Source organism: Vicia villosa, unplaced genomic scaffold (genome assembly GCF_029867415.1).
Source record: "Vicia villosa cultivar HV-30 ecotype Madison, WI unplaced genomic scaffold, Vvil1.0 ctg.001104F_1_1, whole genome shotgun sequence".
Taxonomy (NCBI): domain Eukaryota; kingdom Viridiplantae; phylum Streptophyta; class Magnoliopsida; order Fabales; family Fabaceae; genus Vicia; species Vicia villosa.
This window is the reverse complement of record NW_026705481.1, coordinates 89,930-115,825: the sequence shown is the minus strand read 5'-3', so window position 1 is coordinate 115,825 and position 25,896 is coordinate 89,930. Positions and strand designations below refer to the sequence as shown.

At 34.5% G+C, this 25,896-nt stretch overlaps 3 protein-coding genes across 3 annotated transcripts; 1 reads left to right on the top strand and 2 right to left on the bottom strand.

Moving 5' to 3' along the window:
• Positions 1–1,573: 1,573 nt before the first annotated feature.
• LOC131633287 (uncharacterized) lies at positions 1,574–2,433 on the top strand. The gene has a single exon (XM_058904000.1). The coding sequence runs from the start codon at positions 1,721–1,723 to the stop codon at positions 2,315–2,317; it is 597 nt and encodes a 198-aa protein (XP_058759983.1). The 5' UTR covers positions 1,574–1,720; the 3' UTR covers positions 2,318–2,433.
• Positions 2,434–3,011: 578 nt separating this feature from the next.
• LOC131633275 (26S proteasome non-ATPase regulatory subunit 7 homolog A) lies at positions 3,012–7,132 on the bottom strand. The gene is made up of 10 exons (XM_058903988.1): positions 6,798–7,132; positions 6,632–6,724; positions 6,435–6,516; positions 5,067–5,163; positions 4,816–4,891; positions 4,595–4,653; positions 4,313–4,435; positions 4,007–4,064; positions 3,834–3,919; positions 3,012–3,385 (listed from the first exon to the last, which is right to left on the bottom strand). The coding sequence occupies exons 1-10, from the start codon at positions 6,982–6,984 to the stop codon at positions 3,314–3,316; spliced, it is 933 nt and encodes a 310-aa protein (XP_058759971.1). The 5' UTR covers positions 6,985–7,132; the 3' UTR covers positions 3,012–3,313.
• Positions 7,133–9,182: 2,050 nt separating this feature from the next.
• Positions 9,183–10,080, bottom strand: LOC131633290 (WUSCHEL-related homeobox 7-like). The gene is made up of 2 exons (XM_058904004.1): positions 9,640–10,080; positions 9,183–9,538 (listed from the first exon to the last, which is right to left on the bottom strand). Exons 1-2 carry the CDS (start codon positions 9,983–9,985, stop codon positions 9,330–9,332), a joined length of 555 nt encoding a protein of 184 aa, XP_058759987.1. The 5' UTR covers positions 9,986–10,080; the 3' UTR covers positions 9,183–9,329.
• Positions 10,081–25,896: the final 15,816 nt, after the last annotated feature.

Here is a 25,896-nt window from a genome sequence, read left to right as displayed (position 1 = left end):
GAAGATATTGCAACCCATAAAAATATAGGTCAATGGTAAAAAAAGAGAAAAAAAAATACATGTTAGTGTTTTCTTTTCAATTTATTTTCATTCGCTAATATAAATTATCTATTACATCAATTGATTAATTCACCGAGAGAGAAAACATGTTTGTCCATTAAATACATTTGTGAGAGTGATGCAAGGGTTCCCGACCCATGAGGTGACACTTGAATGCTACCTTTGCGTAGTATGAGAGTTCACCCTCTTAAGACGACACATGCACAATGGCATTATCTCTTCACTAGTTATGCATACTGAGTCGTACCACGACTTTCTGTATATAGGTAGTCAACAATCTCTCCTAGTATGGGCGATTATTTCCTCTTAGGATTTATCAATTTTTAGGCCCAAGAGCCTCTATAGATACTTCTTCCCTAATGGGAGAAAAAGACAAATCATAACATATACAGAAAAAATTACACCATAAGCATAACGCTTACTTACAGAGCCTCTCACCTCAAGTGATCAAGTCCTCTAAAACCACCACAAACGTCGTAACACCACAATACAAGGCATCTCAGCATCGCGAGCAAGCCCTATACTTTTGACCATTACAATGGTGCTTATAATACCCTAAACCCAAAAACTCTTATTTAAAAGGATCATGCAAATTATTTATTTTAAAATTATCATAGGGTGTCACACATTCCTCATAAAACATTCTTTTCAACTTAAAAATAAGCAGCGGAAATTAAAAACATCAACAACTCAACAAAATATCTCATACTTTTAATAAGCAACTAAGTTCCATCATAAGGAAATAAACCCAACAAAATTCTCAAAAAACATCAAACAACTGAAAACTCCGCTTTGATGTTACATAGCAGAGCAAAATCTAGAAATATTAAGTAAACTCAAAATGATAAATAAAATGAAATAGACATCTACGTCAATCCTTCCACACAACATCAACTAGTACTTTGCATAAGTGGTCTAATCATATTTTTTTTTCTTCATATTATGCTTCTTTAATTTAAGCTGGCATGTAGGTTTTTATTCAAGAATTTGGAAAAATACTTTTGATAGTAAAATCACCATTTTATCCCTTGTCATCAAATTTCATTAATAGACACATAAAACTCCATTTAAATACTCTATAACTACTTCGACTAGGTTACACAATCTTATTGAACACAAATTGCTTAATAAAATCATAAATTACATCTTCTAACAAGTACTACATTGAAAAGTAAATCAAAGATAAAAATAAATTTTCGTTAAAATAATATGGATATAAATTGGAGAAAAATTCACATGTTAAAAGTTATAAACTCAAAAACTATTTTAAATAATTTTCGGTAAAAAATTAAAAGTTAGTAAGATAAAAATTAAAAACTATTTTTATAAAAGCTTAAACTATCGAGAATCATGAGGATGCAGTAAATTGAGTTTCAATATCGTTGTTGCCTTAAGTGGAATTAATAATCATGTTTTAACATCTCGAGATATGTGATTTTACAGTTTGACTTCGAACAACTCAGTTTCTTGTATTTTAAGATTTTCCTATTAGTGTGTATTGCACCACTTTCTGTTTCTTTTCCATTAACTTTTCAAGCTTAACTCTTCACCTTTACAACTCGAAAATAGGATCTTGTTAAACGTGACTTAAGCAAAAATTTGAGAAATTTGTTTTACACTTAGCAACAAATTCTCTAGTTGGAAGTTGGGTTTAATCAAAATGAAGAACAAGGGTTTAATCTTGAAGCACTCAATCGCTCTTGTAACCATTCTGGTAACCGTTTGCTGCATTTTCATAGTTATTGTAACTTTTTCCAACCTTCCAGAGGCTCAAAACAAGAGTAATCAGAAAATGGGGTTTTATCAAATCACCAGATCTAGAAAAGTCTCGATTCAAGATATTAACTTGGGCAGGTTTGGTGAAATGATGATTGAAATGTTGCCTCAAGATCTTGCTTTCACTGTTTTTGTTCCGTCCGAGGAAGCTTTTAAACGTGATCTGCATTTGAGTGTGGATGATAGTTTGAAACAAGACAGGTTTAATGATACTTATGCTATTGTGAGCCGTGTGTTGGGTTTTTCTGCTGTTCCTCGTACGGTTTGGTCGGTTGATTTGAGGTTTGGGGAGGTTGTGAATTATGAGTCTTTGTCTGGGTTTAGTTTGTATGTTTCGAAAGGTGTTGATGGAATGGTGGTTGTTAATAGGGTTAGGTCTGAAATTGTGGATGTTAGAAAAAGGGAGATTGTGGTTCATGTTTTGGATGGGGTTATTATGGATGCTGATTTTGAACAATCGGTTTTATCTGAGGAGGATTGAGTGTATTCAAGTTTTAACATTTCACTCTTGTATATTCATGATGCAAAAGTTGATGCATTATTGTCTTTTTTTTCATTAGGTGGTTAAAAGTACTAAAAGCAAACGGTTTTATTTTATTTTTTTTTACCGTAGAAGATGTTGTTTACTTCTTATGTGTTTGGATTATAGTAGAATTGAGTCGGGTAGAATTGATTTTATCAGAGTTGAGTTTAGTAAAATAGATTTATGTTTAGATACATTTATGTAAAAGTGACTTGAACAATAAATTTCAGTGTAAAAATCTTTCACAATTAATTCTGGAGGCAAAAACTACAAATTCTAGTTTCAAGTAAATTCAATTCTGGAGACAGAATCAATTCTACTTTTACTTAACCAAACATCTTAAAATTACCCAAAATCAATTCTACATCTCTAAAATTAGACATGCACTTCATGGCTATTGTTGGTGTTCTCAATCCTTGCTTAGCTCTTACATGTGATACGTATTGTTAATGATGTTAATCAACAACTTACATGTGATACGCATTGTTAATGAGGTGCAAACGTGATTTTTAAACCAGATTAAAGAATCATTGTGATAATTGGGATTTCCAAAATCAGTTTTATTTAGTTATTTTTTCTACTAAGATAGTATTAAATTAGTGTGGAATTGTAGTTATCAGATTCTGCAGATGTAAGGGATCAACAAAAGCAATGGAAATAAACATCAACTTTGATGTGATACATTTGTGAAAATAGTAAAATTAGAAATTTCCCTTTAACAGTTGAGTGAAGCTACCAGATAATCAAAGACAAAAGAGGAGCAATAGAATTAAAATACATTGTAAATAAACCACAGGCGGAAACAATAACACATCCCTAGGGTTAGTAGATCATTTGCCATATTACATGTATTTCATTAACCCATGCAGGAACACTCGAGAGATACCAAAAAGGCGATGTCTAGGTCCAAGTATTGTGCCTTTCGAACTCCAAGTCTCACAATCCTCTCAAATCTCAACTTCCTGCGGTACTTGGTACAGGCTCTGATTTGGAGTCTTCTTCCCTTTCATGTTCTTTGTTGAGCATCTAAAATGATAATTCAGATGTTATGAAACATAAATTGCATTAATGATTGATTTCAAACTATTCACTTGATAATTATCAATTATGGAACTTCAATTCAATATAAAACAATTCCAAATAAATCAACGCAAATTACTTAACTGAAGCCCAAGAAAAAAGGCATGATAAACACTTATTGAATATGAAATTTCTTAAGAAAACTTGTGTTATTGAAAATGTTGAAAACAACTATTTAAATACATGAGAGATATAATGTAACTAAACAGAAATGCAATCCTATCATAATTCCTAAAGATACAAACAAATCAACCCTAAACAAGGACTAAATTGATTTTTTATTTGACATTTCTAAATTTGTCACTGTAGCAATATAATAACCCCAAAATATAAATTCAAAATCAGAACACAACAATGGCAATACTAGCAGCATGTTTCATTAGTGTAATCTAACCTTGTTGTTAATCAAGTTGTGGAGTGCAATCACACTTCTGATGAGAGACGATAGGTATATTACTAGCATCATATCATTTGTTTTCACTGCACATTGAGGAAAAGGGTCAACAATCTAAAAGGGAGATTGCATAACACTGACATTCATACTTAACATTAATTAAAATTCTTAACCTGCAAAAGCCTTGATCAAATCAGTGACATTGAGATTTGGCAGCAGGTTGAAAACGTCCTAACAAAATAAAACACGACATGTCAACCACATCAACGGAATAAACCCACCAGAAAATACTGTAGAAAGCTAAAATCTGATCATTTCAAGTGATTTTTTTGTAATCGCTAAAGTCAGGTGACTGATTTAAAATCCAGTTTTGAATTAAACTAAGTGAGTCGATAGGCAAAAATCATTCATCAAACTAAATTCCTGGAATATTCGAAACAGCCAGAGATTCAGCGGTTATAACATTTATGGAAACCAACCTGCAAATGGTACAGGATCTCATGGTTTAAGGGAAGCTTTCCATCAATGACAAGGTCAAGGTAACTTCTTATCTCTTTGAGTCTTGCATCCAAACCCTTCAAGGCTGTGAGCTTTGCACTTACCTACATGATAAACAAACACTGTCGATATTTATCCTCGCATCAAAAAAGAACCGTTTAAAATACTTGTCTAAAAAGACACCATTAGAGGCGGAGCTGGACAACAAAACCAAACCCAACTAGAAATGAATCAATGTATAACAAAGTGTGAACAAAAGGCACCTCAGTTGCAAGGGTGCTAATGGTTGTATCCTTCACATCTCTAAGCAAGTGCTCAACTCCTGCACAAAGAAAATAAGAATATAAACTTATAGGATAAATTGTTTAAAGAGAACCGGGTGGATGGATTCAAAGAAACTCAGCATTAATTAAAAAAAAATAAAAATATACAAACGAAAGCAAAAAGAACATGCAGCAGCTCTGCATTCCATTCCATGACATACCTATTTCCTCAACTTCATGAGCAGCAATTTCTGATTGCACATGCACAAAGACCTTTTGGCTTTTCTGAGTGGCATTCTACATTCAAAACATATCATGAATCAGTTCCTACATCTAAAGATTAAGTTTTAAACAAACCTTAACTCCTTCCACCATATAAACCAGAATGGTTGCCATACTAACAAGACACAATATATTAATAAAACCAGTAGTACATATTTTCAAGAAAGATAAAAGGGTATTTCAGTCCAACCTCTTTAACCTCTTCAACAGCATAGTAAGCTTTAGTAGGAATTCCCAGCTCCTTAGGTTCAACATCAATTATAACCAAAACAGGATTTGGAACATAGCTGCAACAATCCATAAATTGATATGAACATTGATAAAAATTATACAAATAACATCTATAACTTTTTGTTCTATCTTGTTCACAACCAATATTAACTTAGTTTAAAAGAAAATGTCGCGTACATGGTCATAATTACTCATTTGAATATAACTATATGTTGGATTCAAGTGTGAGTGGTTAAGTCACACAACGACATATCCACCCAAAACCTTAAGGCAATGTGATTATGAGTCATTTATCTTATATATCCAACATTTCCTCCACTTCTATTCGATGTGAGACTTAACTGCTCACATTTGAATCTAATAATCTCCTTACAAGTGTGATTCACCTACGTCGCTAGCTATGAAGCACAGACTCCGACACGGACACCGGGACACGACACGACACGGACACTCCGACACCGATAATGTTGAAAACATAGGACACCGACACCGCTACATATAAGTTAATATTTGAGTTTCATTTATCCATATATTGATCAAAATTAATGTCTTTAATTCTTTATTGATAACATTGTTTCAATACATGTTTAACCCTTTTTAGATGTGTGTGAGATCTGTCCAAAAATATATATAAATGTGTGTTGAGGCAAAGTAAAAAGATAAATTTTTGTTTGAAACATTTGTCTGAGTTGTCGGACATATGTGGTATGAGTGTCGTACGAGTGTCGGACACTCATTAAAAGAGTGTCGAAGCAAAGAAAAGAACCATTTTTTATGAGACACTTGTCTGACTTTTCCGACACTTATTTGACTTTTCCGACACGTGTCGTACGAGTGTCATACAAGTGTCGGACACCGACGCGTGTCGGACACCGCGACACACCTACTCCTAGAGGTGTCCGTGCTTCATAGGTCGCTAGTCATGACTTAATCACTCACACTTGAATCTAATAATCTCCTCTAAAATGTGATTCACCCACATCACTAGTCATGACTCTGATATAGGGAGCACCAGAAGTGTCAGTGGGCTAAACATTCAGATCCAAGAGACTTAGACACCACATATCCACTCAAACACTTAAGGCAATGAGAATATGGGTCACCTCTCTTATATATCCAACATTCCCTCCCTTTCTAATCCATGTGGGACTTTACCACTCATAATTTATTCCCAATACTATGTTACAGCAGAGGGACCTCACTCGATAAAACTATACTACTCATAGAGTCATAGCTATAAAAAACGAGAAATACACTGAAACATAAGCTCCTAATTGCAGCAATAAACACAAAAAAATAAATACAATTTAGGGCTAAGAAAACATACTCATTGAATAAACCATGAATGTCAAGGTCATTTTCTCGCAATTTCGGTCCAGTACTATACCACCCTACAACATGCTCCTTAGCTGCAAAAAAATAGAAAAAATTCAATAATCCCTATTGTGAACATTTAAATTTAACTACAATAAAAAATTAGCAACAAAAAAGGGAAATAGTTGAAGCAACAAAAATCTTGTATACCATTGATTCTCTTAAACATGGAGAACATTGATTCATGATAATTATGATCGAGAAACCAAATGCTAGGATCCTTATCATCTTCTTCAAAAGGCACTGTTGAAAGAAAACAATTGAGAATCCATTAACAATTGAAAACTGAAATTGAAATTGAAATTGAAAAACTCACCGGCGTAGCTGTTGGTGATATCAACGGTGCCTTTGAAAGAGGAACCGAGCAAGACGCCGACGACGCGTTTGCGAGTGTCTTTGGCGACTCTGTTGTAGTTATCGACTATGCTGAGCAAGACTAGAGGGTGAACTACGACTTTTTCTATGGCTCTCCATGAAATTTGTTGCGTTTTTATCACATCCATTGTTGTTGTAGTAGTGATTTTTCGGTGCTTCAAACCCTAGTTTTTGTTATGATTCAATCGAGGAATGAATAATTGAAATTTTTCTTTGTTTTTTGTTCTTCCTGATTCCGATCTCACCTAAACCCTCTCAACTGAAACTACAACTCCGTCGGTTTTCCTTTTGGGCTTTACTCGCTAAACGATGTCTACAGCCCAATCGATTAGCCCAAATGATATTAGACCTATGAATAGAAAACAGATTATTTTAGGGTATACTCATTACTAGGGGTGTACATGGGCCGGTTTGGATTGGGTTTGGCCAAACCCAAGACCCAATCCATATTAGACACACCGGTTTGGGTGAGGTAAATTAAGCACCCGTTACATCAATGGGTCGGTTTGGGCAAACCCACTAATTTTTGGGTTGGGTTAAGTTGGGTAGTGGGTTGTCCAAATAATTTCTTTGCTTGTTAACATTAAATGATGAGACATCATATTTTTTTTCATAAAAATTACTCAAAATTTATATCTTCTTAAAAAAATTAGATAATCTATTTTTACTATAGTTTAGCATTATATAATAACAAATGATAATATTAACTAATAAAAATTATCATAAAATACTAACAACAAATTAAAGTTGCATGACATAAAATTGTATTAGAATTAAAATAACCAAAAAGTGAAACATTTAAAATTAGTTAAAGTCATGGTTCACTAAAATAGTAAATGTTTAGAGACTAAAATTACAATTTCTAAGTTAATATTCATCAAAATTATTAAAATTGTAATAATAAATATTTGATTAGTGGGTCAATGGGTCTTTTGGGTTTGGGTTGGGTTTTACCCGAAACTCAATTTTTTTAATGGGTTTTTTAGTTTTGAAACCCCATATCCACCCAATTACCCGACCCAACCCACTTTTGTGGAATTTTTTAGGTGGGTTTCACCGGATTTTGTGGGTTGACCCAACCCATGTACACCCGTACTCATTACACTCCATAAGTTACTCATTCACCCTTACAAAATTACAAAACTAATTATCAATTCTGACTCTTAAAATTCGGATGCAGTTAAGATAAAACAAACCAAAATTAGATGTAAAAAATTATGGAGATTGAGCTTTGGAATTCAAAAGCGTTTATCAATTCACATCCATGGGCAACTTTAGGATCGCAAAGTGTTTATGAGCATCATTTGGTAGTGGCAGTTGGGGCCGAGGGTAAGGAGGATGCGGTTTTTGTTGAGTACAACTGCAGTTGTCCTCTGCGTTGTTGGTTCATGTTCTTGGTTGGCACGTCTCTCTTTGTGGACAAAAGTGTAACCTACGTGGACGTGACATACCTTCGGTACTTTATGGATTTAAGTACAGTTCATGAGTGAAACTGGGGGGCCGCCATTCTGGTATATCTATACCAGAAGCTGAATGAAGCATGCAACTGGAGGATCAGACAGTTGATTGGCTCGTGCGCACTCCTCATAGTACATTTATTTTTAATTATATCACATTTAATCTATTATTTGTGAAGTTGTACTAATATATTTTTAATTATCATAGTACATTTATTTTTAATTATATCACATTTAATCTATTATTTGTGAAGTTGTACTAATATATTTTCATCTTTTTCTCAAAGTTGGATCATATCTTACTTCCACCGCATTCATGGCTACGATCATGATCTGTTGTACACCGACGACATGCCTAGGACTGCACGATACGTCCTCAAAAGGAAGAATCAGAAAGTAAGGCCATATTGGGTATACCTCGATCGTAGTGTTCACGATAACATCAACTAGAGGCCCTTCCGTGATTACCATGAGGTTATCCCCTTCGACCGCATCTCGTTATATTCCAGATGATTGGCAGATGATACCTAGGTCTCCATTTGCAGAGCACATTTTGTATGGACTGACCCACACAAGAATTGATAGCACCTAACAGGAATCGAACTCAGGACCTTGAGAGGAGCACACTCTCAAGACCCAATCCTCCACCGCTAGGCCAACCCTTAGGGGGTTTTAATGAGATTATAATTCACAGTTGTTTTTCTCTTGCATATGGTTTGCTAGCTTCCTAACATGTGAAGTATGACTAATTCGTAAACCCGAGGTAGGACTTATTTGTAATGTAGATTAGTAAAGTACTAAAATAATCTTCAACTAAGCATTCCAATGTGAGACATCTCATGAAAGAAATTGAATTATAGAATCCCAAGTCATCTTTATAATCAATATCCAACTACACTCCAACAGAGTATATCACATACTACCAAGTTGAAGAGGCATGTAATGTAAAATTAATCACTAGATAATTAAACATTACTGTTAAAGCTACTTCCATGTTACAGAAGATTGTAACTGTTTTACACAAAGCTCAACCGCAAGTCTAATGGTGGATGCTCATGCTCCATTTGCTCACCCATTGTACATGTGTATGCAAATATTGAACTTTCCATGCTTTCATTTACATGCATACTCAACTTCTCTGATTCTGATTCACCAAAGGAGTTCAATGGAAAAAGCTCAAGAGTCTCAATCACCCTATTAGGCTCTGAGTACATCTCAACAAGTTCTGCAACATATAAGAAAAAGAGTATATATCATCTTTTTATCTCTTAGCTAAACATATATTGGGTCATCATAATGTTTTTGACATAAACTATAAGTACTTACGTTGTGTAGAAGCATGCATGGAGTTGTCTCTATGATGAACAATAACATCCTTCTCAATGTTGTCATCATCAAAAGAAACCTTTCGACGTTTTTGTCTTTCTCTAGCCTTATGATTTTGAAACCAATAGAACACGTTCTTGCTCTCAACCTTACCATAAAAACTGAGTTGATTTGATATCTTTTGAATTTGATCAGTGCTTGGAGTTCTGAGCCCTGCTCTAAAAAGTTGAGTCAGATGTTTAACTTGTTCTGTCGTTGGATTCCAACGTCCACACTTCGTGCCACTGCTAGTACTACTTCCAGATCTCATGCAAAAGCCTGACATATTGATACTATTATCTTCCATATTGAAATTCTAGATGTTTATGATTCTCTGAACTCAACACTTTAACTCTCAGTGCATATATATAATTCAGTAACAGAATAATAATATACACTGTCTCAAATCTCATACTCTACGTTCTGTCTGCTATGAGTTTAGGGAATGTGAGACACTATTATATTAGAGTATACTGGTGCTTTTTTTTTTAATACAAATATACTAAAGATATGGAGATTCGCAAAAGAAGACATTGTTCAACGTTTTGGTTTCACTAATTGAGGTTAAACCATTATTTTATGTGATTTTATGTTATTTAATTTTCTCGAGTTCATGTTCTAAAACACAACACAATGTGTTTTTCAGTAAAGTGTACACTTACTCCCATGATTGTACTATTCTAGATGTCTTTATGTACGTTTGGTGTAATTATTTTTATTGTCTTATGTTTTATGCTAAGTGCTTAGACAGCATACTTATCAGATTGATTCTATTCAATCAAGTCCTGTGAGTTAAGACAAATTTTATTTTTAAAAAACAAGTGGCTGTTCAACTATACAAATGACACAAAGTTTATTTTTTTTTTAAAACTTCCCTCTTATAAAAAAAATTACCTTAAAAAAATATTAGATTTTTTATTTTAATTATAAAATTAATATAGATAACTATTTTGAAAAAAAATATGCGAATACGACACTTTTATGAGATAGAGAGAATACTAAATAGAAAAAGTTAACGAAAAAACAAAAAAATTATCTAAAAAATAAAGTCTCATAGTGTATATAAGATTGATTGCTTTTGTAATGAAGGCTAACTCAATGAAATACAAAGCAGGCAAAACGTACATAGCATTGGTGAATCTCTCTCTCTCTCTCTCTCTCTCTCTCTCTCTCTCTCTCTCTCTCTCTCTCTCTCTCTCTCTCTCTCTCTCTCTCTCTCTCTCTCTCTCTCTCTCTCTCTCTCTCTCTCTCTCTCTCTCTCTCTCTCTCTCTCTCTCTCTCTCTCTCTCTCTCTAGTCGAGTTCACTTTAGAGAAGTTGTGACTTATCTTGGGCTCGTGCTACCATCATCAAATCTCAAGTTTCAAAAAAGCTACTCCTTTCTGCACAACCAGATTCAAGTTACATTGTGAGTTTTAGAGAAACATTAAAGGCGGATCTTGTTCAAACACCTACAGAATGCCCAGTCTTGCTTTGGAATCAACAAGTTGAGGGAGTAATTCTCTCATATACGCTTCACAAAGTGGTTATGTATCCACAAATCCCACCTATGTTCAAGACTGAGCATGATCAAGTTGCCAACATCATCTATTAAAACTATGAAACCTGGATTGTGCAAGATCATGCTCTACTCACATGGTTGCTCTCGACAATTTTTGAAGTTGTTCTACCTCGTCTTTTATCTTGCAAACATACATATGAGATCTAGGACAAGATGCATAAACAATTCAATTCCTAGATGAAAGCTTGAGTGCACCAACTTTGATCTGAACTGAAAACCAACAAGAAAGGTACCGAGAATATTTCTGAATATGTTCTGAGAATTCGTGCCATTGCAGATTCCTTGCTTGCCATTAGAGATCCCATCTCAGAGAGGGGTCAGATAGATGCAATCCTTCAAAGGCTACCAAAGGAATACAATCTCTTCATTATGATGATCTATAGCAAAGGGGAGCCAATGGATATCTATGATGTTGAAGCCCTTCTATATGTCCAAGAAGCTTTGATTGACAAGTATAGGCAAGAGTTAGCCTCCCTCAGAAACACTGTAAATGTAGCTCATGGATTGCTTAACTCAGAAGTTACCAAACATGTTGCACCAAATGCTAATGGTCATCACTTTTATCGTGGAAGAGGTAGGAGCACACATGGCAGAGGTCGGGGTAGGCAAACTTACACTACAAGCAACAAGCCTACATGTCAATTATGTAACATGTATGGCCACTATGTTCTTGAATGTCGGCACGGGTTTAATGAGAGTTTTGAACCTGCTTATCATAAATCTCAACCTCAAGGATTAGCATGCAATGATTCATCTGGTACTCAAAACTCCAAGACACAAGAAACACCTGCTTCGCAAGGAATAACCTACCTAGCTCATTAAAATTCATTGGCTATTCTTTAGGATCTTAAGTCACGGAATGAATTACAGACTCAGGTGCCACTCAACACATAAAATCTATTAGTAGGAATTTATAACATGTTCATTCTTGTGCATGGCTTAACAATGTGGTAATTGGTAATGGACATAGTCTAGAGGTCAAAATAGTTGGTCATTCTCAAATTTTCTCTAATCTTATGCAAAACTATAATTTGTATCTAACATATATACTACATGTGTCATATATTACTAGGAACTTAATGTTTGTTTCCAAACTTGCTACATGTGTCATATATGTGGCTTGTACTGCTTAACCATCCTAACTATGGAACCTCCAAGAAATTACTTGAGTCACAAATCACAAAATTCAGGCCTAATAGTCGATACTAATTTATCTTTTATGTTTGCAATAAAGTCCTGTTTGTAAACACTCTTGTTTATCCCATTATTTGGTCCATGTGACATGTTAGATTAGGACATGCCAACCCTAGAGCTCTAAAGAGCATATCTTAGTTGTGTAACATTCCTATAAGCAATAAAAATGTCTTTGATTTTTATAATTCATGATTTGTTGGGAAACCCCACAAGATATTTGCTCACTTGTCTAATACTAATTACACAAATTTGTTTGAGTTGGTCCATACTAATCTATGGGGACCCTCACTATCAAGTGGTGGTTACAACTATTATATTGTGTTTGTAGATGCATTATCCAGGTATACTTGGATTTATTTTCTAAATTAGAAAAGTGATTCACTTCATGCCTTCCACCTGTTTCAAAGCTATGTTAAGACATAATTTTAAGCCAATATCAAGGTCATACAATCTGACTTTGGAGGAGAGTTCAAGTCCTTCACCAAGCTACTTCGGGAACAAGGCATCATGCATAGGCTAACATGTCCCCACACATAACAACATGGAACAGTTGAGAGGAAGTACAGTCAGATAGTTGAAATGGGCCTAACTCTTCTTGATCATGCTTTATTACCCATCACATTTTGGGATCACTACTTTACTACTGCACTTTACTTACTCAACATGCTACCTACAAGTAGTCTCCCTGAGTATGTGTCTCCATTATTAGTTGTTTACAACAAGCAACCAAACTATCATTCATTGAAAATCTTTGGGTGTGCATACTTTCCACACTTAAGGCATTACAACAAGCATAAATTTGAATTCAGGAGCACTAGGTGTGTCTGCATAGGGATTTCTCCAACACATAAAGATCACAAGTGTATGAATATGGAGGGAAGAATCTTCATCTCCAAGGATGTAGTGTTTAATGAATCTGGCTTTCCTTTCAAAATCGGCTTCCAATCAGTGATCACTCAAGTTCTACATCACAAATTCAACAAGTTATATTTCCTACTAATCTTCTCAAAACCTCAATTATGACCAACACCAATCCTCATACCTCATATCTTCCCGATTCCCTCAATGTTCCTACAACACCTATTACTATTATAGCATTACATGACATAAACTCTACATTTGACATAGAAATAAACCATTTATCCACACAATATTCCTCAACAAGTAACTATACTCATGTATCAGAAACTGATATGTCATCCTACAATTCCCATCAGCTACATGACAATGAAGTCATCAGTTCATCCTCTCTCGTATCCCTCACTGACTTACCTCACTAGGTCTCATATCCTCGGTCCTCTGAGTTAAAGCAACCCTCTTTCATCATGTCTGGTTCAACAAACTCATTGTCTCCCTCATTTCATACTCAAGCCACTCAAGCACCTCTTGTGCATAATGATCATTCAATGCTTACGTGTGCCCAAACAGGTCATTCTAAACCTGTGGTTTTCCTAACTCACACTGAACCAAGTATAGTCAAACAAGCATTATCCCAAGCTCATTGGTTTGAAGCCATGAAGGTTGAATATTGCTCAAGAAAGCCCCATGTGCATGGTATGAAAAGCTACATCAGGCATTAGTTCATTTTGGATTTCTATCTAGTAAATGTGACCATTCTCTCTTTTCCTATAATCACCATAATTTCACTTTGTATGCATTAGTCTTTGAGGACGATATTCTTATAACAGGCTCCTCATCCAAAGTAATCCATAAGCTCATAGACAATCTCCATTCTAAGTTTGCACTCAACAATTTGGGTGTCCCACAATACTTCCTTGGTATTGAAGTACATCATCAAGCCAATGGCACACTTGTACTGACACAAACTAAATGCATCAAATACCTACTATCAAATGTTAATATGGTTGAGGCAAAGGGTGTAGTTACTCCAATGTTAAATCAATTTAAGTTGAGTAAACATGGCATAAACGTAATACTAGATCCTCTTATTTATCATTCCACTGTTGGAGCTTTACTATACTTAACTCTCACACGACCTGACATAGATTTCTCAGTTAATAAAACTTGTCAATTCATGTCCATGCCACTTGAACCCCATTGGTTTGCAGTCAAGTGTATCTTTCGTTACTTATGTGGCACGGCAACGCATGGATTATTACTTGGACCAACCACACATCTTCCAAAATTCTCTCTGCGTGCATATAGTGACTCAGATTGGGCAAGTGACCTTGATGATTGCTGCTTAACCTTGGGATCATGTGTTTTCTTTGGCCCTAACATGGTGGACTAGAGCTCGAAGAAACAAGTATGTTGCATGATCAAGCACAAAAGTTGAATACTGGGCTTTGGCATACACCACTGCATAGTTACTTTGGCTTGAATCTTTGCTTTTTGAGCTACACGTCGAGTATGTCGTGCCAACTCTACTGGGTGATAATCTCAGTGCAGTGTTGCTCTCTCATAACCCAATTCTTCATGCAAGAACAAAGCATATTGAACTCGATATACATTTTGTTCGGAAAAATGTAATGGCTGAACATCTACATATTTAACATGTACAAGCTCATGCACAACTAGCTGATGCACTCTCCAAAATACTAGCAAGTTCAAAGTGGTTTTGCTCAAACCACTTGTGGGAGCATATTAGAAAAAAGTATGTAGATGTATGATGCTACACTATGCATGGGTATGATTAAACTATGTTCATGATAAAATATAAAACAAGTAAAACTTGCATAGCATTGGAGAATATCTCTCTCTTTCTCCATGAGTAATGAATCATTCTAACATTTTCACATTAAAGATTTTGAAAATTTCTTCACCCACCTCCTAACCTTCTTGGCCACCTCTGGTGAATCTACCACAATACCCCTATTTTCGGAAGTTCATTTCCGAAAACGTACTTTTTTTGAAAAAAAGGTGTTTTCAGAAATGTATCTCCGAAAAAGTGTTTTTTTTAATATAAAATATTGATTTCGGAGATGCATCTCCGAAATAAAGTTATTTTTTCAGAAAATGTGGTGTTTTCGGAAGTTCATCTCCGAATTCACCCCCTTGGAGGAATTCGGAAATGCACTTCCGAAAAAAGGTCTGGACAGAAGAAAAATAACAAACAAGAACGATTCGCTTTATTTAATGGGATGAAGACGATGGAGGAGACGCTGCAACAGGTTAGAAAGTCCTGATCCTCTAGAAATCCATACCACATTGTAACTTACCAACATAATAAACAACAACAAAAAACTTATGAGCAAACTATACTTACATCATATTGGTGTAGATCCTTATCAGCCACTCGCAACTGAAAATGATTAGCACGAACTTAAATTTTCCTTCCCTATTGACCGTAACCAGGTCGGTTAGGGAACCTAACCGCCTTCTGAGACGACGGAGCCGACTCTAGAGTAGCCTTCTGTTTAACTTCGGCAGTCAGGCTCTCGATGGAGATCAGAGCCGAACTCAAGGAAGCAATCGGCGCTGCGACAGATGGAACAAACGGCGCTGAAACAGATGGACGAACAACCGGAGCTGCAACAACAGACGGAGGAGAGGTAACCGGGGCCGGAGCATATGACGGAGGAGGTGGATGTCCGGAGGAAGAAGAACCGGAGGTACGTCCACCGCGAGAGCCATGGCCACCACCACCACGGCCTGATCCTGCAGCATTGACGGATGATTGTTGAGAATGTGCAGGAGATGGTTGACTCCGGCGATTTTCGGGATGATTTCCTCCACCGCGGCGAGACATTGTGATGAAAGCAGTAACAAGAGATAGAAAACGTTAAAGCAAAGAAGAAGACTTAGGATCGAAAATGATTTGGGATATTTTGAAAGAAAAATGGGTGAGAAGCTTTTAAATAGGAAAGTGTTTAGAAGTTAACTGTCTGAGAGTGGTGGAGAGAAGGAAAAGGGAACTTCGAAATTTCAAAAGGTTTTTTTATTCTTTTAATAAAAATACGTACTACGTAATGTAAGTAACAAAATGGAATTAGCGCGTGGCTGTGGAGCTTCCCAATTTTTGTTACGTAGGTTTTTAAGTAGGAAAGTGTTACCACATTTCTTAGAAGGTAACCGTCTGAGAGTGGTGGGGGAGAAAGAAAAGGCACTTCGAAATTTCAAATCAGGTTGATTACAATTTTTGTCCTATAATGATTTTCTTACCTGATTGTAAAAAATAAATGAATTTTGATGCATTTCGGAAATGCATCTCCGAAAACATCAATTTTTTGGTGTTTTCGGAGATGCATTTCCGAAATCTAAAAAAATCTAAAAAAAAAAACTTCGGAGATGAATCTCCGAAGCAGGGGTAAGTTGGGAATTTCGCTGGGGTGACCCCCATAGGGAGGTGGGTAAAGAAAAAAATCAAGATTTTATATAGCGTATTGTAAATTAAACTAAATAATTCCAACAATTGACATTCACAAAAAGACAGACCAAATTCTTTTTGGGCACTTTCTACAATTCCCAATGATGTTAAATTATTCACTAACCATTTTGTCTCTTGAAACTTGGCTTGGCGCTAGAGTTTATTTGTCTTGCCTGCTCTAACTTCTACGTCTTTTGGACAAACTGTTGAGTTTATATGTTAACACTTCAGTTTTTAATGTAAGCAATAAAAAATATAAGTTGATGATATGAATATTTATTCTCTTTTTTTAGTTGTTTTTTTGGGTTATTTATACATATAACAAACTAAAAAAATGTAGTATTTATTTGAATTATTTTTTTTCTTATTTATACCATTAACTATTTATTAGTTCATTTAATCTTTTTTTTACAATCAATACTTTATTATGTTATTTATGACAAAATAATAATTAATATTCCATTAAATTTTTCTTATACTCTTTCTGCCACATAAAAAGTCGCCTCTCATCTTCACTTTTTTTTAGTCTAAAATTATTATTCATTTAAAATAGTAATAGAGTTTAATGAAAATGTATTCATAGTGTCACTAGTGCAAAAATTACTTTTTACATCGGGTGAAAAAGACTTTTTACATCGGTCCTGGGCCCGATGTAAAGCCACGCGATGTAATAAGTCTGGGACATTTTACATCGGTTCAAGGCCCGATGTGAGAAATTAACATACCACATCTGTTGAATTAGAAAACTGATGTGAAAAATAATGCAATTTTTTATTAAAAAAATATGCTCCATATTTTACATCGGTTTTCGTCTACACCCGATGTAATAGATTGTTTTTACATCAATTTTCAGCTTTGCCCGATGTAATAGACCTGCTTTTACATCGATTTAAATAATACCCGATGTAATTTGTTTACTGCTTTAAAGTATATACTGGCTGATTTTCCTATTTTAACCTGTAATTTATTTTGTACCTAATTTTTCCATATAAGATTTATTTAAATACCACACAGACCAAGTCACTATTTTGCATATTTTTCCCACAGCACATATTACATTTAATTGCACCAAATAGCTAAGATATATATACATCAAAATATACAAAAAGTATTAATCTAAGATACACAAGTGTACAAAATCTATAAACCAAATGTCTTATTTTTAGTAGTGATTATTACAACAACAAAAGTGAAAACATACAAAAATATCTAACCATTTATAAGTCTTTTCCCACACTTGATATACCAATATGCAATCCACAAGGAGATGAGTTGTAGCTTCAGTAGACAACACCAAAATCACATTTGCTGACAATAAATAATAACACCAATTAACATTAACAGACAATACCAAAGTCAAGAAACTCAATATATATATATATATATATATATATATATATATATATATATATATATATATATATATAAAGAAAGACAAAAAAAATATAAAGAAAGACAAAAAAAAGTTATAAGAACTCACTCTTTTTCTTTTTGGTTATGGTCCCAGCAACGTGCCTACTCTTCATTTTTAGAGTAACCTTCACCAAAAGAATTATCATAAGACGATACATTCACCTTTTTATATTAATAACATTAACACTCATGATTAACACTAATTGATGCTCAAATAATTAAGTGATTGATTATTGATTACTCTCTACAATCAAAAGCAGAGAAAAGAACACAATCAATCACTTTTCAAACATCATAAGATTGTAGCTTTTAAAATCAATTTAAGAATCAATTAAATCAAAAATTGGTCATGGTGAAACCAAACACGTTTACGAAAAATATACCTTTTCATGTGCACTTGAACCTCCATTACCACCACCTGAACCCCCAAATTTTGCTCCACCGGAATCACTGCTGCAATATTTGAAACTTCCTTTAAAGCCCTCGCTTTCAACATCGCAGCCCCTCGCAATGCTACGAAACAAAACCAACAAAAAAACAAAAACATTAGCATAACAAAAAAACAAAAACATTAGCATAAATGTAGACAAAAATCTGCATTATCATAAACCACAATCAAATATACCTGTTGTAGCAGCAGAAGTTAATGTCATGATATCACGAGCCGATCTAACATTCACGGCAGAGGTAACCATGGCAGTAAGATGCTCCCTGTCCGCCCCAAGAGACTCAGCCGCTTCAACGCATTGAACATGTTACAAATTTAGGGAGCACTTATCAATTTAATGCGTAAACATGTTCTATAAATGCTAAACTCCAAATAATAAATGTCAATAAAGCATAACGAAACACAAACATTCAATGAAAAGAACAGTGATTATTGATTTGGACACGAAGATCAATCACCAAATAAGAAAGGACAACAATGCAAATTACCAGAGATAAAAAGTGATGCTTATGTAATGTTTTTCCTCTTTCAACAAGTTGTCTAAATAGACTTCAATTAAAGGACATAAAGACAGATGTGTAAGAAAAAACCAATGAAATCAAATATAATCTAGTTAACAAGTGCAAAATATAGTACCAAAATGGTAGGAGGGCCATGAGGAAATCTTGATAGTAGAGAGGGTCATGCCTTGAAAACAAAATCAAAACACTATGAAGGTGACTTACTGCCTGTACTACAATGAAAACATGTACTAAAAAACCCAGAAAAAAAGCCTAAAAAGAAGACAATTTTTTGCAATTATGTACTCCACTCCAGCATGATGTCATTGTTCTCACTGATAGTAACAGTTTACAGCCATATGCATTTTCATAAAAATCAATAAATGTACAACTAAAAAAATGAAGCCGGTAGCTCAACCGCATCATTCAACTAAAAAACACTTACAGATAACAGTACTCATAAAAATCTACAAACCATTCAGCATATGCATAAATAAAATCATAAAAAAATACAACCAAAAAATTAAAAAAACGAACATCAAATCACCAAAGTATCAGACACATAATCCACTTAGAAGTCATTTAGGTCGATTTGCAAATGATTCAACAGAAATACTCTCTAAGGATAACACCATCAGATTTGTGGCAGTAACTGAACAAAGCACTATTTTCATGAACAAGAAGCATAAGGTTTGAATATAGATATTACCAGTGTCTCAAATAGTTAGCTTCAATCTCTTGTCACCTACTGTAAGAAGCTTGATCTTAAAATCAACACCTACATAACTAGATCAATTCAGAACACACAAATCTTACTAATATATGCATAAGTAAACTTATTAGTTGGAACTATTTCTTAAAAAGATTGCTTGTCTACGACCCCAAATTCACTGTGATGCACGTTTTCTCCGGCTTCCTCCTGAGCTTTGTAAAGCAGTGCACAACCATACTTGTAGTATGTGTGGACACACTCAGAAGCAAGTTCACCATAATGGGCCATTCTGTTGATTAAAACTCATGAGTGTATCAGGTTGGTTTGACGATAATAAAAATTCTTCTGGTAGGATTACAATAAGAAAGTATCAAATTAACTAAATTTTCTATTAGTTCAGTGCAAAACTACATCATACTTCATATCAACCCAAGGTTTTCCTGAAATCTCTATGGACTATGATATCTAAGCATAGTTGACAACGTGACATAAAATGACGTCCATAACACTAACATACATATTTCAAATACTAAGAAAAGGAAACATGATTTCATTCCATCAACTAATATTCTTAAACATTGATAGTGCAGAATTTGACAACCTCCACTGAATAATTGGAAGCTCTTTTGAAAATAAAGATGTCAATAACCAACCAAGCAGAGCTATTGAAGTCAACCAATCATAGCGTAGAGATAATGAAAACCAAACGAGATAGAATCTTAGTGGAGATTTGTTTCGACGTGATGCTTACAAATTCGAGTAGTGTGTGCATAATCCATAAAACACTAAGAACGTCTAGAATCTAACTCTGAGAACGTGAACTTCTAAGCAAGATTGTTTCCAGCTCAATTCTCAATCATTTAACCTAAAGACCAAATCCAAAGCTTATGAACACCTAAATCAGCAAAACCGATATCGTAACAGTAATCTACAAAGAAATAAGCAAATTAAAGCGAAACAGCTCAAAAAATAATCTCCTTAGCCTAGGTTAATGCGTAAAGAAATTGAACCTGATCTCGAGAGCATGGCTATAGTTATCAGCTGCCTCACCAAAATCGTTCTCTTTCATGGCCTTGTTTCCCTTATCCATCAACTAAACCGCCATGTCCAGAGACTTTTGACCATCGCTACCGGTCGCTAGAACAGAAGTTTCCGACCCCGCAGTGGACTCCACGGCAACATTGACAGTGATTCCATTCTTGTCACCATGGATTAGGGTTTCATCAACGACAACATTGACAGTGATTCTGTTCTAATCAACATCCAATTAATATAAGTATTATTAATACTCTATAAGGGAAAGAAATATTTGCTTAAAATAGGTTAATGGCCTGCTTCAAAAGATGTGTGTAACACTTATACCTGCAAGTTAGAGAAACATCATTAAACTCATGAAATCTGAAACCTTTAATCTCACGACATCAATCACTCACCCAACCTTTATATGCCTGCAAGTTAGACTCCTAATGTGTGTAACACTTATTATCACAATACTCTAAGAATAAATGCCTTCAATGTTGGTTACAAGAAAGACGAATTGTTGCTGAAATAGAAAAGCCAACATTACCTAGAAAAGCCAACTTGTTCTTTTTCTCTCACTTCTAATGTTCTGCATCAACATCCAATGGTAAAAATCAAAGTTTTTTCATTCATCTCAATCTCAAAACAACATAGAACACACAAGCTCAATATGAAGTAGATTCGAAATCTTACCGGCGACGGGATCAGGAATGAGGTTCGATGGAAAAGCACTGTCGAGATTGTCCGGCGAAGATCTGCGAAGTGCGGCGGACTGGGAGGCGAATCGGCGCGAAGTTAGGGTCGGCGAACTGCGGAGGTTGTCGAAGTAGGAAGGCGAACGGAGGAGAATGGGTGGTGACGAAAAGTATGGTGGCGGCAAGTATGGTTTTGACGGAGGAGAATGGTTTCGGCAGAAAAAAAAGTTTTAGGAAATAAGAAGATGCGTGTGTAAAGATGGAATAGGGTTTTAGGAAAAAGTTGTCTTAACATTTCCCATCGGTGGAATATTAGCCTGAAGTAAAGACCCAATATGTTTAGTTTTTCCCATCGGTTATTACAAGAACCGATTGAAAGGCCCACTTGCGTAATATTTCTCACATCATTTAATATCTGGGCCTGATGTAAAATCCATAATAACAAGAATTTCATTTTAATTACAATTTTGCCACCGCCTATATTTTTTCATTTTATTTACAATAGTGCCACTAGTTATACATTTTTCAGTTTTTCCTATATTTTTTATGTCATTGGAAATAATTACCTGATGTAAAATCTTTTGACAAACATTTTTCACATCTTATATATTAATACCTGATGTAAAATTCTTTTCTGAAAAGTCATTTTGTCTCTTGAAACTTGGCTTGGCGCTAGAGTTTATTTGTCTTGCCTGCTCTAACTTCTACGTCTTTTGGACAAACTGTTGAGTTTATATGTTAACACTTCAGTTTTTAATGTAAGCAATAAAAAATATAAGTTGATGATATGAATATTTATTCTCTTTTTTTAGTTGTTTTTTTGGGTTATTTATACATATAACAAACTAAAAAAATGTAGTATTTATTTGAATTATTTTTTTTCTTATTTATACCATTAACTATTTATTAGTTCATTTAATCTTTTTTTTACAATCAATACTTTATTATGTTATTTATGACAAAATAATAATTAATATTCCATTAAATTTTTCTTATACTCTTTCTGCCACATAAAAAGTCGCCTCTCATCTTCACTTTTTTTTAGTCTAAAATTATTATTCATTTAAAATAGTAATAGAGTTTAATGAAAATGTATTCATAGTGTAAAAATTTAAAAATTTAATGAGATTATATTATTCTTCCATGTCATACAAGTAATTTAAAAATTTCAGTCTAACTTGACGGGATATATTGATTGACTGTGTAAAACTAATTTATTTTGTCATGGTATCATTCATTTTCTCATATTAATATAATACTTATTAATATAAATTAATGTTTACTATATTCAATTATTTGAATAGTTATAATTAATAAGAGTATTTTAGTAAATAATATTAATTTTATTATTAAAATTAACACATTTATTTTTAAAAAATCATAGATAATTTTAATGAGATATTTTTTATGAAACTGAAAATAATATTTTAGACTACATTAAACTTAAAAATGACAATTAAATATGATTTTTTTTTTACAAAAGTGACAACTGACAAGTAGAAAAGATGGAGTTTGAGTAAAAATCAATTAATTTAATAATAGAGTTAATAGTCATTTGCCCCCTGCAATAGTAGCGATATTCGGTTTACCCCCTTTTAAAAAAAAAATTGTTTTACCCCCCTATAATATTAAAATTGTAAGTCTTTTGCCCCCCAAGAGAGAAAATTACCCCCTGTAAAATATATTTTTTTGATTTTACTCCCTGGTTTTTACACGTTTAGGGGTACCCAAATATTACAGGGGGGTAAAACAAAATTTTTTTTTAAAAGGGGGGTAAACCGAATATCGCTACTATTGCAGGGGGGCAAATGACTATTAACCCTTAATAATATTATTTCTAATATTTTTTATTAAATTTACCTTTAGTTTTCAAAGAATTCTTTATTCTTATGAAAGAAGTTCTTATGAAAGATGTTTTGGAGAATAATTATTTTTTTAATAATAGTTATATAGGGAAAGAAGGCCAAAGGGTGTCATGATGGCCTAGGCAGCCTAGGAGACGCCATCATTGCCTACACCCCAAAGACGGCCCCCTCCACGAAAAGCTGCCACGCGTCCCAAGGATCTTGAGAACTCCAAAAGACGCCGTCTACTTTCATCCCTAGAAACGGCGCAATAATGATTACTGCCTGTACAGCTGACACCTGTCAATCACGCTAATGAGTGACAACTAATAAGGTTAAAAACCAAGACAACGGGCGACCGACCTAAACCCTCGAGGAGCCCATGATCTGGAACCGTGCTCGGCTAAACCTCCTCGTTAAAGTCATCACCCTTATTAGGCTAATGACTTGGGGGGCTCCTGTTCTGGTCTGGGCCGAGCAGGCCCAACCCTTGATTACCAGCCGAGCAGGCCCGCTTCCCTTGGGCCCAATTACTGAACAGATAGGAGCTGCCAGTCGCGAGGACCCTGGCCGAGCAGGCCCAAACTTTTGGGCCTGCGTACTAGATAACCGTCAAGGAGTTATCCACGCACGAAGATCACGCGTCACGTCCCAGCGAAGGATTCGGTCAACCATCTCCGAACCCTACGCTTTGTGCATCCAGAACGTGAGTCTCCTGCTGACTCAGCCCTAGCATGGGACGTTCTGGCAGTTCCCTAGCATGTGGGCCTCCAGTTGGATTTGGCCCAATTAGGGAACCTTGGCCCAGCGCTGGGGGCTATAAATACCCTCTTTCACTAGAGGGTCAGGTATTTTATTCTCAACTCTAAACCTCATTCTCTGATAGCTACTGACTTAAGCATCGGAGAACCTTGCAGGTACCCCCCCCCCATCTTGCTCTTCAAGCCAGACATTACGCCTTGACGATTCTTCTGATCAGGTACGATCAATAATAGCTAGGAAATTTAATAAGATTTTTCACTATTCTTAATAACCATGAATTTGTTGGTGCTCTTATATTCAAAGAGGCAGCTATCCACAAAAGATAATTTAGATAAATAGATTAAAATTATGGGTTTGTTTGAGTAAATAGTCTATAGCATAAGTGTTTTCAAAATAAGTTACATAAATTATTTTTATAGCAAAAATAAAACAAAATAAATTTATTTTTCATATGCTATAAACTATTCTGAAAAAATTAAAAAATTATCATAATATTTTTTAAAAAGCATAACAAAATTTATGTCAATAAATAAACAAGGTCAAATAACAGAATTAAGGTATATGAATGATTTGAAGGACAAAACTAAGGGTTTTAACAAAAGTGTCTTGACTTTAGCTAGCTTCCCTTGTCTTTTTGTATTTGTCCAAGTATCTAAGAAGTACTACTACCTACTGTTTGTTCCATGAAAAGAAGTAATTGAAACAAAAGAATAGAGAAAGGTGTTTTGGTGTGCAACTTTATCATAGGATAGTGATTAAGAAGTGTCCAATGCCAGAAAGGGAATGAAAAAAAGAACCACTCTTCTCCTTATCTTCCGTGTCTTTTACTACTTTCTTGTCTCCACCACTTTTGTCGCTGCTTTTTTAAGAATACTCCCTACTATGCGGAAGTTTAATGACTTAAAATAATACGTATATTGGCATGCTCTTGGGTTATTGGTATTTGGTATCACTTTGCAATTTGCACATTGGCTATTGCATGCACTATCATATATTCCTAGAGTTAGATACAACAAACAAACACAATACGATGCTTATATTATGGATGTGCTTTTTTAGTTTTGAGTCATGACAAAAACACAGAATAACAGTGATAGTTTGATTTATGTATGCAGAATAGTGCCATTAGCAACAGTCAAACATTCCGTCTAGGTTTTGACTTATTGGTGTCTAGGGCTAGTTGGAATATAGTTAGCTTTAGCAAGTCTATTCTATGTTTGAATATTACAAAATTAACAGGAGTATCGGTGAGAAATGAAAAATAATGAAATAAATATGTCATTTTATAGTTTCGATATTTCATAACGAAATAGAATACAAAAGATATGAAAAATGACGGAACAAGAGTCACATTTAACACATTGAGAATTCTGATTACAAATGCATACAAACATTAAAAAAAATATGAGGACTTTTTCTAATAATGATTTGAATTTGAATTTATTATGTTATAGATGATTAACATCTACTAAACCATATCACGAGCCTCACGAGGTACTTGTAGAGATATCCTCCCTCTTGTGGTGTGGACTTAGTATTTGTGGATTATTAGTAGATGTGAAGTTATTGGTGAGAACTACTTCAAAACATTGTTAGTGTTGAAATGTAGAGATAAAATGCTCTTGGATAGGAGATCCATTCGTGTTGATAATTTGTATCTTTCTTGTGTCCAGATACAGAGAGGTGTAACTAACTTCTAAAGTAAAACAAAGCTAGTCCATAACTTTTCTAGACCACTGTCCC